A 17,192-nucleotide genomic window follows, 5' to 3' on the forward strand; every position below is an offset into this window, starting at 1 on the left:
TAGGTGAGGTGGTTAATGGCTATATTGCTAAAGGTGATTTGCCGATAGAGGCCAAAAATCTTATAGTGCGCAGACCACGGACATCAGTCTTTTATCTATTACCTAAGATTCACAAGGTAAACAACCCTGGTAGACCCATTGTCTCAGCATGTAATTGTCCGACTGAGCACATAGCTCGATACTTGGATTCAATGTTGAGACCTATTGTTGCGTCACAGCCTACGTATGTTCAGGATACTAATGATGCACTTAGGAAACTAGAGTTATTTCGTTTCACACCGGATATACCCAGATTTTTGTTTTCTATGGATGTAAAATCCCTTTATACATCTATCCCGCACACTGATGGACTGTTGGCTTTACAGCATTTTCTGAATAAAAGGACAGTTAAGGATCCTCCTACGTTTGTGTTGGTGCGCTTAGCGGAATTAGTTTTGAACGGGAATTGCTTTTCTTTTAATGGTAAACATTATATACAGAAACGAGGTGTGGCTATGGGCAGTTGTTTTGGTCCGAGCTATGCATGTTTATTCATGTCATATCAAGAGGAGTTAATTTTTTCGTCCTTTCAAGGCACTAAACCTGAATTTTATGTCAGGTACATTGATGATGGATTTGGTGCCATGTCTGGCAGTCGGGATGAGTTATTACAGTTCATTGACTTTGTGAAGAACTTTAATCCCGCCATACAATACACACATGAGATATCAGAAATAACACTACCATTTCTCGATATTTCTACTAAGGTAGATGGTGATCGCATTTCTACATCTATCTACACAAAACCTACTGATTCACATTGTTATTTACAGTATGAATCATCACATCCTACTAGAATGAAGGACTCCATACCTTACTCGCAGTTACTCCGGGTACGTCGTATTTGCAGCGATGATACTGATTTCCGTAACCAGGCGAGGATTTTATGTGATTATTTCAGAAAACGGGGTTATCCTCGTAATGTCACTGGGAAAGCATTGGCCAAGGTTGTGTCAATGTCAAGAACTGATTGTATTGGTTCTACGGTTTCCCGTGACAATCAGGATCGTGTAATTTTGGCACTTACGTACCATCCTTTAAATGTCAGGATTAAAAACATTATGTACAAACATTTTCACATTTTACAGACCAGTGAGGAGACAAGTTCTACGTTTCCACTAATGCCTACTACTGCCTGGCGCCGTGACACTAATTTAAGGAGGTTATTGGTGCATACGGGTGAAAGGGGAGACCCCGAGAAATATGGTTCTGTCCCGTGTAATCGTCCTAGGTGTAATACTTGTCCTTTTATTACAGACACTAATCGTATATTTGGTCCCAAGGGAGATGTTGAGGTCAAATATCCGTTCAGTTGTATCACTATGAATGTTGTATATTGCATTTCATGTATTAGATGCGGGAAACTTTATATTGGTTCTACAGTTCGTCGACTGGGTGATCGGTTTGCTGAGCATCTACGGCAAACTAGACAGAAAAATCGTTATTATCCGGTTTCACTTCATTTTAATTCTAGTGGACATAATATTACAGATATGTCTATTTCTGGTGTATGTGTTGTCAATGGCAACGAAAATCAGCTCAGGCGTGTCGAGGAGGAAACTATATTCCGCCTTGGAACTAAAGAACCCCATGGTATTAACAAACAGTTCAACTCATTTGTTGAGCTCACTACCTAAGGCGCGTTATTTGTTCTATTGTGGAATTTTTTGTGATTCTAACTTATAGTTCATGCGCGTTCTTACGTTCCTATGTTCTACCTGTACGTTTATCACACTTGCTTCTATGCTATCGATAAAGAGCCATTGCTCGAAACGTCTAGCTATTTTTAATAGTTATTTAGGACTACGATTACCAAATATTATCTTCAATATATCATATATCACTGTACCATATTTGCTCTATTAGAAGTGCACCCAAACCAACAATTGAATTTGTTATACTGGATCATTATATTATGACTTATTTTGACATCTGTCATTTACTGTCACAAGTGCTACTAATAAATCATGTACAGTACCATGAACCTAGATGCATCATTGTCACTGACATAAGTGCTTCTAATAGAGAAATAAAGTTGTGAGAGAGAGCATGGACTTGAAAGCATAAAATTTCAAGGTGAAGAAAAATTCTAAAAATACCTTAGAGACTCCAAACAATTTTGGAGGAAATATTTGATTATTTTGAATGGCATTGATTGATTGTGGTGGTATCTGGGCAACCGCCTCCATGTATTTGGAGCTGTATCACTATGGATAATGTATTTTGATTCTATAGATCTATTCTGGATTCAGTGTTGCCATCTGTACCATTGACATTTGCACAACAATACATTATTGTAAAATACTTTATTTTCGCTATTTTCGCTGAAGGAATGATTCAGTGAAAATAAAATCCAGCGAATAAACTTTTTTTCCTATATTTTACATTCAACTTGTTAAGAATCAGTGAAAATAAATTCCATACAAAACACCCGAAAAGTCTATTTGGCGAAAATTAATTCCAGCTAAAATAAAGCATTTTACAGTATATCAATCTCGGCACCCCTTACGAACAGCTTGCTGATTGGTGCTTAAATATATGCCATAAAAGTGGAATCATCTGTGAATAAACATGGGATTAATCTGTATCGATATACCATGCAGTCTGGTGCCAGAACATAGACTATAGTATACATGTACCAGTCTACATGGCACAGAATTAAATTATTTATTTTATTTATTTTATTTTTTTTATTTTTTTTATTTTTCAGATAACTGTAAGGAATAATAATGTGTATGTTTGTGTGTAACGTAACGTAACGTAACGTAACGAGCAGCCAGCCAATCTGGAGTATTCAAGAACTGAACCACCGTTAGCACCCTGCAACCCAAATAGTAATATAGTCATACACCACCAGTCATCACCATCCAGTATGCCAGCTCTAGTCGCCAGTCCCACTCCATCATCGCCTACACCAACTAGACATGATCCAAGTGAGTATAGTGCCCTCTATGGCATGTTGTAATAATCAGAAAGTTGGGAATGCCCATTGAGGAAGTCAGACACATTAATTTATCCATGTTTATTAGGTGTATCATACAAAACATAGTCATGCGATATTTTCAGTTCTGATATTAAATCAGCAAAATATCCTATTCATTTGACGATTGCAATATCAAAATCCATAAGCAAGCAGTGTAATCGCAAAAATGTTCTCACGGAAGTTAAAGAAGAGATGCATAAATTGTGTGATGATTACAAAATCGCAGGACATTTCAAGAATCTTGAATTCTGTCTGTGAAGGAACTAGTGTTTTATTGAAATTGCTCGTCCTTGTACGCAAAGCATATATTACGTGTGTTTTTTTTCTAACTACGATTATAATGTCGCTCATTTCTGTTTACCCAGTGAAACCTGTCCTAGTATCACTATGCAATGACATTCGTTAAATTACAGTCGTTTGATAGATGCCTGGATTCCTCAGAATTATATAATCTCCATCGTATCGTCTTATAATCCTTATTCTTAATTATAATATCGACAATTGTGACAATTCTATTCTCATTTCATAAATCCTATATTATGCTTGTTTTTTCACAGGTCTTCAACGGCTGATATTAGCATTGGATCAAATTCCAAATAAAATAGATGTAAGACAAGAAGATTTGATTTTTCTAAATAATTTGCTGCAAAGTTCAGAATTACAAGCACTACTCAAGGTAAAAATACCTATAATACTTTGTTACGGTGGCTTGTTAAGGCCATTCTTCTGTTTTTCGAATTTCTCACATTTTCACCTGTATTTTTCGGCTTCATTTCAAATTTCCGACAATTTCACTTTAATTTACACCTCGGTTTAAATATTTAAATTTCATTTTCTCTGTGGTTTAAATATTTACACCACGTAGAAAATTATTTCCACCATGGTTTAAATATTTCCAAAAATTATAATTTGTTTTTGGTCATGATATGTTAGCAAAAATTCTTTTTATTGTATTTGAAAGACCGTTGTACATCAGGTGATTGGTGAGGCAACACATACAGGGAAAGTTTTGAACAATGCATGATAAATCATGATACTTTAAATACTTTATTTTCGCTTGTAATTTATTTTTACTATTTTCAGTGAAATTAACATTTTTTTTCTTAATTTATTTCTAAATGTTTTTTGTAGATCCATGGTAAAGTGTCGACAAATGAATGTATAGAACCATGTCCTGTGGCATCCAATGCATCCCAGATAGCGTATGATGTAAGTACTGTCGTTAATAGACCTTATTCGCTAATGGCCGCCAAGACTTTGCTGAGCGAGAGAGCCACATGACATGTTTTAGCCGTCCAACGAGTTTCACATTATCTATCGTCATTGCGTTCATTGTCACTCTATATACCCGTAACCATGGTATTCGGAACAGTTTCTTTCAATGATATCTCAGCAATTCTAACAAGTATTGATAAAATGCAACAAGCAGACCCTCTTCATCAGTCTTTCCCCCCCAATTTCCTGTGGGAGATGCCTTTCAAAAATATAAAGTTTCTTAGATTTGAAAAAGCAGTTTCCTAAGCCTGTGCTTGCAGCAAAAACACGACTTCCCCCCGGTAGCTTCTTTCTGAATTCACCTGACAGGACTCTCCTCTAGGAATCTGTGAGGGCGCCAGACTTATGGAAAGGATCAAAGATTTCTGTTTTCTTTTTTGCAGGTTGGTGATGATTTACGGAGTAAACCTATGAATTCAGATGCCAAGGAATTATATCAAATACTAGCATTTCCACATTTCCAAGTATGTTACAATATTTTATATTGAATATTTGGATTTTTTTTACATTTTTGACATCTGTTTGACTGTATTGTGAACATTCTTTGTCATCCTTCTTTGTCATCCTCACCAGGGAGCTAATCTTACTATTGTTCACAAGTGAGGTGCATCATGGGAATACCACAATGCACATAGGAGATAAGCGAAATAAAATCAGATTGACTTTCACATAAATGCAGAAGCCAATAACATTGCAGTAATGTCCTCAACTTTAAATGTATCTGTATGCACAGTAAAATACAATTATCAACAATTTGTAGTTTCATTTTCATTTGTTACTTTTCCTGGATTAAAAAAAAAGAGAAAAGATTATGATGGTGAAAGCAACTTGTCATTTCATTGTTTCTTGTGTTTGTCATAGCATGACAATTTTTAATAAATGTTCATCAAACTATTCATTAGAATAACTCATGAAATCACAAGTTTGATTTTTATGTGTACGAATGTATAGTTTTGATATTTTTTTAATTTTTCTAGGCATTATTAGAATGTCATGACAAGATTGCCAGTAAAGATTTTATGCCAAGATTACCTGAATTACCGCTAGATATAGATGAAGGAGAACCGTCTGTTAAAATAGTTAGACTTGTGAAAAGCAATGAACCACTGGTAAGTTGTCCCAAATGCACTTTTAAACGTCACTTACATTGTTTCATGTCATTTATCCAATATTTTTTGTATCCCACTCTGATATCCAATGAGATCGCCGAATCATCACAATATGCACTATAATCCGCTGACAGAATTGCTTCCAAAATTATTAAGATGATACCATTGTGTGCCTAAAATCATAAACATTTTGATATCACTGAAAGGCAGCAAATTTGTTGCACGGGGGGACTGTGAATTGTTAGTAAACTTTATTCAAAAACAGCATTTGAATATGCAAAATATGCATTTGAATATCAAAAAATTCTTTGACATACTCACAAAGGTTACAATTCTGTATTTATGATAACAAAAAGCTATGAAACGAATACATGGGATAAATAGGATCTCAAAATGGTGACCGGTCTGATAACCCGAATGTCCCCTTATATTATTTCCCAGGGTGCAACAATTAAGTGTGATGAAGACAGTGGTATGATAGTAATAGCTCGTATTATGCATGGCGGTGCTGCCGATAGGAGCGGTGTGATACACGTTGGTGACGAGGTGCATGAAGTTAACGGTATTCCAGTTAAAGGAAAAGAACCAGATGATGTCGTGAGTATACTGGTAAGCATGATTTTTATAAACATGTTGAGCAGATTCAGCAAGCTGAACAAACTAACGTACTATGAATTTTAAAACCAGTAGCAACATTTTTCACAATAAATAGTCATGTGTCCCCCTAGTTTACTACATATTCTCGGGGTGGACATCCAAGCATTTTCACTGCTTGGCAACCATCAGTGAAACAAAGGCTGAACACTCTCTGAAAACGGTACTTTGGGATAGTTGAACATTGTAACAAGATTACCTCTACATGTGCAACATAAATAAATTTGGTTGCTCACAATTACTTCTGGGTTGAGTTTGTGTCGTTTTCTTGACTTTAGCTGTTTTCACCAGCTCTTGGATCGGCAGTTCACTCAGACTCCATTGAAATACATGGTACAGTGGTCTTAGCAATGTAGAACGTTGTGTGACGTAGCTCCCCCATGAGAATTGATCAATTCAAATATACAACAGCAATTTACAGAAGGTGGAGAACAATTTGCAGTTCTCCTGTTGAGTATTTGGTTCCCAAAAGAAGTTGTTAAATAGATTGAGTAGTGAGTAGCTCAGATATCGTTCAAGTAGCTGGCCTGTTATTGGCTTTTCAAAGTACCGATGGCCTCTAAAAATGGGTTGATTATTAAAGTAAGATATGAAAAATTATGAAATGAAAAATTATTCCACCTCCCCCAAAGCTTGTTTAAGTCACATGACTATGATATTGGGCTTGTCATATGTGAATCCATGTCTTGAGAAATTGTTTTTGTATTTTCAGGCTGGTATCAATGGCACCATAACTTTTAAATTAGTACCGGCAGAATTAGAGTTTGAAAATAGAATATACCGGGAAAGCCAGGTGAGTGAATGCTGTTTCTCTCTTTTATTCATCCGTAAAGTGTTGCCATATGTGGAATGGGTCTCATACAATATGTTACATCCGATTCTAACTCATGCTACGGTAAGATTTAACAAAAAGTGTAAACAAATCATTATGATAAATATTTGGTAATCGTTGTCCAAGTTATACCGGTAATTAACCTTGATCGCCAAAGTCAATTTTTGTCACCAATTTCCAACATAAAATAAATGTTGGCAGATTTTTTCCAAATTTTGGAATAAGACTTGCAGCTTGCAGATAATGATATCCATTTGGACCAAAATTATCACAAAATTATAGAAAAATACATAAAAACGGACGAAAAGTTGCATCAAAATTTTGCTGGGTAAAATTATGACTTACTGTTGCTTGTTTGCAAGAACCCATGCATCATTCTCTGAACAAATATTACAAATCATTCCAGTCTGTGTTCTCTATAATTATTGTAGAAGTGAGTTTTGTAATTATTAAATGGTTTGTTTTATTTTTCTGGCTGCTAGCTGCTTCACAAGTTCTAGCATTTATTTATACTAAAATTTAAACTTATTCATTACATTGGTTTAATTCCAGGTTAGGGTACGAGCACACTTTGATTATGATCCCAAAGACGATAAATTAATCCCTTGCAAGGAAGCTGGATTAGGATTTAATAAAGGGGATATATTACATATCGTAAATCAAGATGATCCTACTTGGTGGCAAGCCCGGAAAGAAGGAGATAAAAACCAACGTGCCGGATTAATCCCCGGAAGACAATTACAAGAAAGACGAGAAGCGTTGAAGAGAACGACTCCATCGTCTCCAGCATTCCAACGAGAACAAGGTAATGGTTTTTACTGCCTTACCAAAGGGGATACCGTTAAAGTCCTAATATAAACCGCATACGTAATAGTAACCGCACCCCCAATTCCGGCTTCGGGGTTAAAGAGTTCTTAACAAAAATTGAAAACTTGAAAAGTACCTATTACTAACCGCACCCCCAATTCAACAAGACCGTGACTGACTTCATTGTTTCAACCAGCTGTTCCAAAACGGCATTGTTCCTAATCCTATTCTTTGTTTCGACAACATGCCTAAAAATATTCACACCTATTTATTGTTCAGCGGTGATAAGATGTCAGACAGGCAATGAAACTGCTTTTGTTCTGGCGGCGACCTCTGTCAATACTCTTTCTGAATACGTCTGTGTTTCGTAAGTTTTAGACAATGAGCTTTTATCACCGTAAAAGTGTTAAACTGAGCATTGAAGAATAATTTATCTTTCGAAAACAAATAATTTCTTGATTTAAAAAAAAAATCATGCCGTTTTCCCATGGAAATCAAAGGAAAAAGATCGCACTACATTATCGGTAAATCTCTTCCGTGTTGCGTTCACCATGAGGTCGCTGAACTGTCATTAACATATTTAAATGAGCTATGTAATTTAGACACGTGGGCACCATCCAGCATTTTGATTGGTTAATTAGCGACTTGACCTATCCGGTCAATAATACGTCACGTGAGCATTCAAAAGCATGGCGGATATCGTATCGGCTGTTTACATGTGACTGAAATCATTCGCTTACGGGGAAACTAAGTTGAATTTTACTTGCATTTTATAACAATTCAACGAATTTATTTTTCGTGCGTTATTGTAATCACTACTAAATAATAATCACCAATATCAACACTTCGAAAACAAGTAAGTTATTCACTTGTGACCAGCAGCATGGCCGGATCGAGCTACCGTTATGTGATCATTTGCTACTAAGCAGTGCATTCGTGTTTTTATTTGAAACTTCTGTTAGAATATACTTTTCGTTACCAAGAAAATTAAAAAAAATAAATGCATATTACATTAAAAATACTGAGTATTTTTTGTATCATGTAGAATTTTTTTTTATTGTAATTTTTCAACATTTCGTAACGCCTATTCTAGAACCAAAATAAGGCCTTTCACTCTTCCCCGACGCCTATTCAAGAGATTGTACGGTGTATTGTTTGTTTTGTGCATGTGTTGTGGACAAAAAATGACCACGCCCATTTAGTGATTGCAATATGTACGTAATAGAAACCGCACCCCGAACTTGAGCTTTTGATCCCAATTTTTAAATTGATACATTGTAATATAAACCGCGGTTTATAATAGGACTTTAACGGTAGTTCAAAGTTGCTAATATTCAGAAAATTGCTTTCAGCATCTTTGAATGAAATAATGATGAGCCATTGTGTTTTAAATAATATGTCTTCACTTATTTTGCTAGGGATAGGTATATCATCAATTAGGACAGGCACTTTTATTCTTCATCGAGTCCAATGTACAGGCAACTTTAATTTTTAATTTCAGCCATGAAAATGGTTGGTCATGCCTTTGTAAAGTTTTACCCCTGCACAGTGGCTGCCATGAATGTAATTATCGACAAGTTTTAAAATTCATAATGATCATTTCAATAATCCAATTTTCTTCTCAGGGTCTCCAGGGTTACGCGGATCAGGAAGAGGTAGTACTATTAGAAATAGTAAACGAAAAACAAGAAAAATAATGTATCATGCCAAAGAAAATGACGGTAAGTCTTTCATTTATGACCAGTATAAACACTGTCAAATGTGGAGATTGTGAAATTACTGTGGAATACTTTATTTTCGCTGGAATTAATTTTCGCTGAAAAGGCTTTTTGGCCGTTTTGTATTGAATTTATTTTCACTGATTTTTGATCAGTTTAATGTGAAATATAGGAAAAAAAGTATATTCGCTGGATTTTGTTTTCACGGAATTATTCCTCCAGCGAAAATAAATTCCAAGCGAAAATAAAGTAGTCTACAGTAACTGCAGATTATGAATTTGAGCAGTCTCCTCAATCAGGCTAGATTTGTTGACAACTAATGCCGTGTTAGGTGGCTTTGTTTGATCCTTACATTGTAGGTATGGTTGTCTGAGGGTAAGACCTTCTAGTACTCTCAAAATGACACAAATTTTTATAAGTAAAATATATCATATTTTTTAATTAAAATAGCTTTATTTCAAAATATTTTATGGTTTTTAGCTTGCTCTGGAAGTGAGGTTTCACCAATTTGCTTAGTGGGGATGCAAATTTGAAAACTATTCGGGTATTTTTGAATAAATATGTGTCTGGTGTGTCATTGACAATGATTTGTATATCATGCATCTAATGTTGAATGATTTGATTGATTTTAGAATATGATAACGAAGAGATTATAGTTTTTGATGAAGTAGCAAGGTTTCAGGTTACACCTGGCAGATATAGGCCCATTGTAATGATAGGTAAGTACACGTACATCATCCTTAGTGTGTTTTCATTCATCTTCCATTGGCTCATATTCGTAGAGTGATATTAATTATGGCTACTAAGACACCACCCATACTGGTGTTAACTGTGTCTGTTTTATGGTTCCCTCTGTCTGAGATGCACGGTTTTGCTTTCATATCGAGCACAGATGTTTATATCCTAATTTTGCATTGTTTCATATGCCCATGAATATTTCCATGTATCCTTCCGCCTATGACAAACATAGTCCGTAATTTTTGTCACAATCGCCTTTGGTTAACGCCCAATGAAATTTTCATAAAAAGTGACCTGTATATAAAAGCCACCCGATCAATAAAACCGCCGAGAGCCATTGTGCTGATGGTTTGGTCAAATGCACCTGTGTATAAAACACAAAATAATGCAAGATGGTCATGTCTCACTTTAATCAAGACAAACATAAATTATTTCATTTACAATGTATTCTCTATTTTCAACTATCTGTTGACAAATTGCCCTTCAAACATACTTTTATACATGAATTACATAATCAAATTTCGCATAAAGACTTCCTGTTTATCAAGAAGAAGGAGCTTGGATTGTCATTTTACACAGTTTTCACAGTATAAATAACTATTTATTAATTTTAGCTGCTCCCGGTGTTGGAAGAAATGAACTAAAAAGAAGAATTATAGCGAGTGATCCAAGTCATTTTAAAGCCACAATACCTCGTAAGTATTAAAATTAATACTTTGAAATTAATGACATACATGTCTGATTTTACATGTTTCACAGTCATTTTCCATCAATCAATAAATGATTATTAGCGTTTATTCATTTTCTCATTCATTCAAATTTTATTTTAAATAACTAGTCTGTGAAGTGGAAAATCAAAAAAAAAAAATTTAAAAAAACAATTTTACAAACTTAAGAAAAACTACAACCAAAATAAATGGATAATACAATACAGAATATATATACGGTGACCCTTATTCCTTATTTGGTAACCCCTATTTCTTATATGGTAATACATATTCCTTATATAGTAATCTATATTCCTTGTATGGTAATACATATTCCTTATATAGTAATCTATATTCCTTATATGATAATACATATTGCTTATATAGTAATCTATATTCTTTATATGGTAATACATATTCTTTATATAGTAATCTATATTCCTTATATGGTAATACATATTCCTTATATAGTAATCTATATTCCTTATATGATAATACATATACCTTATTTTGCATTTGCAGATACATCACGACCTAAGAAACCAACAGAAGTTGAAGGCAAGGAATACCATTTTTTATCTCGTCTACAAATGGAATCGGATATACAAAACAATAGATTTATTGAGCATGGTGAATATAAAGGCAATCTATATGGAACTAGTCTAGACGCTATATACGATGTTGTCAATTCATCTAAAGTCTGTATTTTGAATGTGCATCCTCAGGTATGTAGCTTTAATTTTATTTTATTTTAATTTCTGTGTTTTCACAAGAATATACTGGTTCTAACACAGTGTCTACTTAAAGTCGAGGTGGATAGGGGGAAAATGGCGCCAGTATGCGATGAGTTTAGCAGATTGATAAAAACACTGGTACAGTACTGCCGACCACAATACCCAAAGCCTGCATTACTTTTCGTTGTTGATGTTTGACTTTTTAGTTTGACATTTCTGTTGGTCAGCCATATTGATGTTATAGTACACCCTGAGAAATACTTTTATTCCATTGAGTGCCAAAGCCAACTTTTGCATCCATTCATAAAATAAACCCCACATTTTTTTTTCTTACAAATTTTTGCCAATAGGAAATTATGTTCAGTTTATCTAAAAGTTGTCCAATAAATCATAGAAAAAACATAAAAATAAGCAAAAAATGTTGTATACAAATTTTGTTGGAGAAAAATTGTGGCATGCAATGGTTTAAATTTGCTTTAGTATACATAGAATGATTTTGTAATAATTTTATATTGTCGTTGATTTGATTACAGGCAATCAAACTTTTACGAATATCTGATTTGAAGCCTTACATTGTGTTCGTCAAACCACCGTCAATTGATAGACTACGTATGACAAGATTGTCAGCTCAAGCCAAGTCTACGTTAGATCCAACGCTTACGAGGACATTCAGTGTAAGTATATAGCTTAACTACAATCAAGGGCGTATAATTAAGGGTTTGTATGACAACATGTGTGAGGCAGAGTCAGTAAAATGATCAATGTAGAAGGATACTGTTATGTCAAAAATAGTTGATGCCATATTCATTATTCATAATGTCTGGTGTTAATTTTCAACATTTAAAGCGAAGGAGTTGGTGCATCACCTAAGCATGCAACATGAGTGTCATTGTTTACAAATAAGTGCCTGCCCGTGAGCATTTGTGTTTTTAGTGTGTGTTGTTAATTTCACTTAGGGCTCAATTCCTGCACATGCTCAGGTGATGACTCCTTGGTTCAAAAATCATGACATGTGTAATTTGCGAAACTGAACTGTAATGTATTCCACTTTTTTATTCAGGACGAAGAACTGCACGAGATGATCGCCACATCACAGCGAATTGAAGCATTATACAGTCACTACTTTGATTACACGTTAATCAATGACGACTTACAAGTAGCGTACAGCGAACTACGGGTCATAGCGTACAGAGTAGAACACGAACCACAGTGGGTTCCTGCAGGCTGGGTTAGATAACCAAGGACACGAATTACATATCGAGTATAACCTTTGAGCATCTTGCATGAACCGTATATCACCCCTTTGCATGGATTATCATACCCGGTGACCTCTATCGAAATTTGTATTTCACTTGCCTCGGCAGAAAGTATAGATGTTACGTGTTACAGATATTTTGTAGATAAACCTTATATATACATTCTTATATTCCAATTAATTCTAAGATAGCAATATCATACACGTGTATATTATAGACATCTAGAATCATTATTATATTACAAAGTACTTTTTTTTTAAAAAAAACACATTTTATTGTCCCTGGCAAAAGTTATATTTTACCGTGTGGTTATGATGGCTGACGTCATCTAATCAAGTTATCAACCTTGAATGAATTGTTGTCATCATTATTTTCTTTCATATTTATTTATTTTTACGTTGTTTCCTCTGCATTATTATTATTTGTGGATTCAGACATTGTTGTTAGATGTACAGTGTTTACTGTATAGGAAAACACATTTCTTATTGAAGTAGCATTTGTTGTGTACTGAATCAAATTACAATAACACACGCATCTGTCATTTACACAGTGCATGCACTACTAATAGAACAAATACGGTACTCGAGTAAAATTGCAGGCGACCCCTATCTCGGTCATAGTTTTTGTCATTTCTACTCTTATTTGTTGTCTCTTGCCTGCAAAAAGCAACATTGCTCTGAAGTTTACAGTATGTGTCTTTTTATTTAGAGTGGATATTTTAAAAAATATCACTGATCATTCCGTCTATTTATTTTTACGTAAAAAAACAAAAGAATTCTTAATTTTCATCATCAGAGGGTGCTATATTTTTTTGCCGATGCACTTATCTCCTTTGATCAATTGTAATTTCTCAAATTGATGTTCTGTGGGGTTTTCTAATTAATCTTTATATAATAATTTTGGTAAACTTACATTCATTCTTTGTTGAAATATTAGTTATATTCCAAGTAGAGCGTCCTCTACAACTTAAACGTGCCAAGTCGACTACCGGTACTGTAGAATACTTTATTTTTAGCTGGAATTAATTTTCACTGAAAAGGCATCTTGGCTGTATGTAGTTTGATTTTTGTTGATTTTTGTGAGTTAAATGTAAATAGAGGAAAATTAGTCTTTTCACTGAAAATAAAGTATTTTACATTATTCTCTGCAATATGTCATGCACAGTACCCTCTATATGCCAAGTACCTCTACATTAGAGCGCTCTCTACAATATACCAATAGAGCGCCCTCTACATGTGTGTTTGTATGCTACATTCATCTTTTTTTAAGCTGTCAGGAATTTTTTTTTTAAGGACACAATTACTCTCAGCGTATATGTCAGTAATGCATTAAGAAAAGATATTGATTTCAAGTAAAACTAATATTCTAATAATACATTGATATAAACTAATAGACTGTTATTAGAGTTGCATTCCTACTTTGTGCAGTAAATACCCAATTCATTGTGATCACCATGAGAAGATATGATCAGTTGGTATGGCAACAAATTCTGGGATACCAGATCACTGAAGCTAGCCGGCACTGGAGCTCTTGGTGTTTAATCACTAATCAAAACAGTCTCCATTGTTTTAATCATGGAGTGCGTTAACCCCATATTCTGCTTCACAGCCCCTCAATTTTAGAAAAGAACTCCTATTTTTAGTGAAAGAGGGAGTCCATTTATAATAATCACGTACAGCATAAATTTTGAAATTCTCTTCATTTTTGCATCGAGAAATGTTAATTAAGTCCATTTAGCAGTACCCTATAAATTTGAATACAGGATACTGTTGAATGAGATTTCTCATGAAATGTACAAAATCTGATGCACTTATGGATAATTACAGGGGTCAGTGAGATTTTTCTAGAAATAAAAAAAAGTTTGAATGCAACTTTAAATCTGGAAAATAATAATTTAATTGTACTGCCAAGAAACTCAGGACATTGATGAAGAATGAAATTTTGTTGTAACCATGACAACCCTTTGAACACCAAAGTAAACTGCAGAATTAAGTCAGTTTGGTGCAAAATTAGAGAAATTATAGAAAAGTATGTAAAAATAGACAAACTATTTCACTAAAATTTGGATCAGAAAAAATAAGGTGTACAAAGTGTTACAGCCGCTGTAATGGTTTACATGTTGATGAAGAAAAACCGCTGTCACCAATATTGATTGAAGTGATTGCCTTGTTACTGTTGTATGTTTATTTCATTTTTAACAGATTGTTCCAAATCTGCATATTTATTACTATTTTTGTCTACATTCCGATCAAGACGTTGAAACTGTAACTAACTTTTCACCACCAGACTTTGTTGCCAGAATTTGTCAGTACTTTTTTCTTATATTCCTCAATATTTCTGGAAATGAAACCTAATTTTGAAGCCAACAGACAAAATTTGAGTCAATTTTCAGTTTTCACTCAATAAAAATGTGGCTATTTTTGTCTCAATCCTCTGATGGAAAGTGCAGACCATAGAACTATTTTGCGAATTTGTGATGAAAATAGAAAACTGGTGGTGAAAAGGTTAAAGAGTTCGTCGCTATGCAGCATGTTTGAATTTTATGTAAATAAGCAATGTTTTTTACAATCTGTATACTGTAGAATACTTTATTTTCGCTTGGAATTTATTTTCGCTATTTTCGCTGAAGGGATGATTCCGTGAAAATAAAATCCAGCGAATATACTTTTTTTCCTATATTTTCACATTAAACTCATCCAAAATCAGTGAAAATAAATTCCAAGCAAACGCCCAAAAAGCCTTTCCAGCGAAAATTATTTCCAGCTAAAATAAAGTATTCCACAGTATCCTTTGGGATCAATGTCGAACATACTATGTTGCGACACTTGTTGTGGAGTAACCTGGATTTGAAAGAAATGTTCTGGTTTGAATTGTTGCTGCCAAGTATGTTTTGGCAAAACATTTTGTAGAAGTTACATTCATCCTTGAAGACACACCATCCAAAAAAAGACTCGTTGCTGGTCATGTGTTTGTTTGGTGAATTTTTTTTTTGAATTCTTTATTTTTAAATTGTCTGACATTCTGAATGACCAGAAACAAATCTTTTTTGGACCGAAAAAAAAATACTTGTTATTGTACAGTTAATGACTGCACACAATTTGTTGATGTAAATAAAAAAAACTGTTAACCTTTAATTAAGTTTATGTAAATTTATTTCTCCCTTATAAGTGCATTTGATTGTAATTGCTTGAAGAAAGAAAACCATAATTCAGTTTTATTCATCAAAATGTGTTGACATCTGAAAATTTTTTTTCAAAAACCGTGTTCGATCCTAACTTGGAAGTTAAGAAAAAAAATGTATTAAGAAAGAGAAATGACTTTAACATAATTTGAAATCCAACCCCAGTTTTTTCATCAACTGATAGTGTTTCAAGATTGCAACACCCCTCTACAGATGTATGAACAAACGTTCTCGTAATAGAAACAACTTTTTAGAAACACTTTGTTTTTAATTGGCCATTGGGTGTTTGAGAATTTCTGTGATTATAAACCATAACTTTACATGATATACATTATTAAAATATTGAAAATGTTACAAATTGAGCTGCATGTGCTCACAACTACTGTAAAACACGTCTTTTTCGCGAGCATGTCTTTTTAGCAAGAGAACTGATTCGCTAATTCAAGATGTTGCTGATGACTTTATTCTAAATTCAAAATGGCCACACACACTTTTTAAACAACACAAAGAAAGCGTACTGACATGATAGATACATTTTATTGAAAAGTGAATTAACACAAAAAAATAAACTTATTCATTGTGGTCATTATTTCAATGAATAAAAAACATAAATGAAGTGATACTGATATAGTTTTTCTTTGTTTTTATGGAGGTGATAACTCCACATTTGTTTTGGCACGCGACAGACAAGTATTGTGAAAACAGGAAATCAACAATGAGAGGTTTGCTAAATCAACATTTCACCATTATGTCATTTTACCACAATTACGTGTAGCTAAAATTGGCCGAAACTCTCCAATAGGTGATGACCCGGATAATAATTAGTTGGTATGATCTCTTGAAGGTTACAGCGCGTAAAGCTTGCGCTGATGTTTTATATGTCGTAACCATCACGTAAACTTATTTTACTTCCAGCAGAACATAAATAAAGAAACTGTGTTAAATTATTTCAGGTACTAAATTACCTGTATTTATAAATTCACCCTTAATTCCTGAAATACAAGCAGATTATAAAGTCAGCCCCAAAAATGGGGTTCCCAAGTTATCAACCAAACTGTAAACTCTTGAACAAGTATTTATGTACCCAGCTATTATTTATTTTCTGCTTTCTATGCTTTAGAATTTTCATGAAAATTTTTGTTCATATTTTTATTTGATT

At 34.0% G+C, this 17,192-nt stretch overlaps 1 protein-coding gene across 1 annotated transcript in view; it reads left to right on the forward strand.

The window, feature by feature from the left end:
* LOC100375857 (MAGUK p55 subfamily member 7-like) overlaps positions 1–15,986 on the forward strand; it is a 47,363-nt gene extending 31,377 nt beyond the window's left edge. Inside the window, exons 2-15 of the mRNA XM_006812837.3 lie at positions 2,750–2,972; positions 3,580–3,698; positions 4,154–4,231; positions 4,681–4,761; positions 5,275–5,406; positions 5,848–6,015; positions 6,773–6,853; positions 7,445–7,697; positions 9,325–9,420; positions 10,050–10,136; positions 10,770–10,850; positions 11,385–11,587; positions 12,130–12,270; positions 12,657–15,986. Of these exons, the coding sequence (XP_006812900.1) occupies positions 2,912–2,972; positions 3,580–3,698; positions 4,154–4,231; positions 4,681–4,761; positions 5,275–5,406; positions 5,848–6,015; positions 6,773–6,853; positions 7,445–7,697; positions 9,325–9,420; positions 10,050–10,136; positions 10,770–10,850; positions 11,385–11,587; positions 12,130–12,270; positions 12,657–12,833 (1,758 nt within the window). The 5' untranslated portion in view covers positions 2,750–2,911 and the 3' untranslated portion in view covers positions 12,834–15,986. The remainder of the gene's footprint in view (positions 1–2,749; positions 2,973–3,579; positions 3,699–4,153; positions 4,232–4,680; positions 4,762–5,274; positions 5,407–5,847; positions 6,016–6,772; positions 6,854–7,444; positions 7,698–9,324; positions 9,421–10,049; positions 10,137–10,769; positions 10,851–11,384; positions 11,588–12,129; positions 12,271–12,656) is intronic.
* The last annotated feature ends 1,206 nt before the right edge of the window (positions 15,987–17,192 follow it).

Source organism: Saccoglossus kowalevskii, chromosome 22 (genome assembly GCF_978046115.1).
Source record: "Saccoglossus kowalevskii chromosome 22, keSacKowa6.1, whole genome shotgun sequence".
NCBI classification, from domain to species: domain Eukaryota; kingdom Metazoa; phylum Hemichordata; class Enteropneusta; family Harrimaniidae; genus Saccoglossus; species Saccoglossus kowalevskii.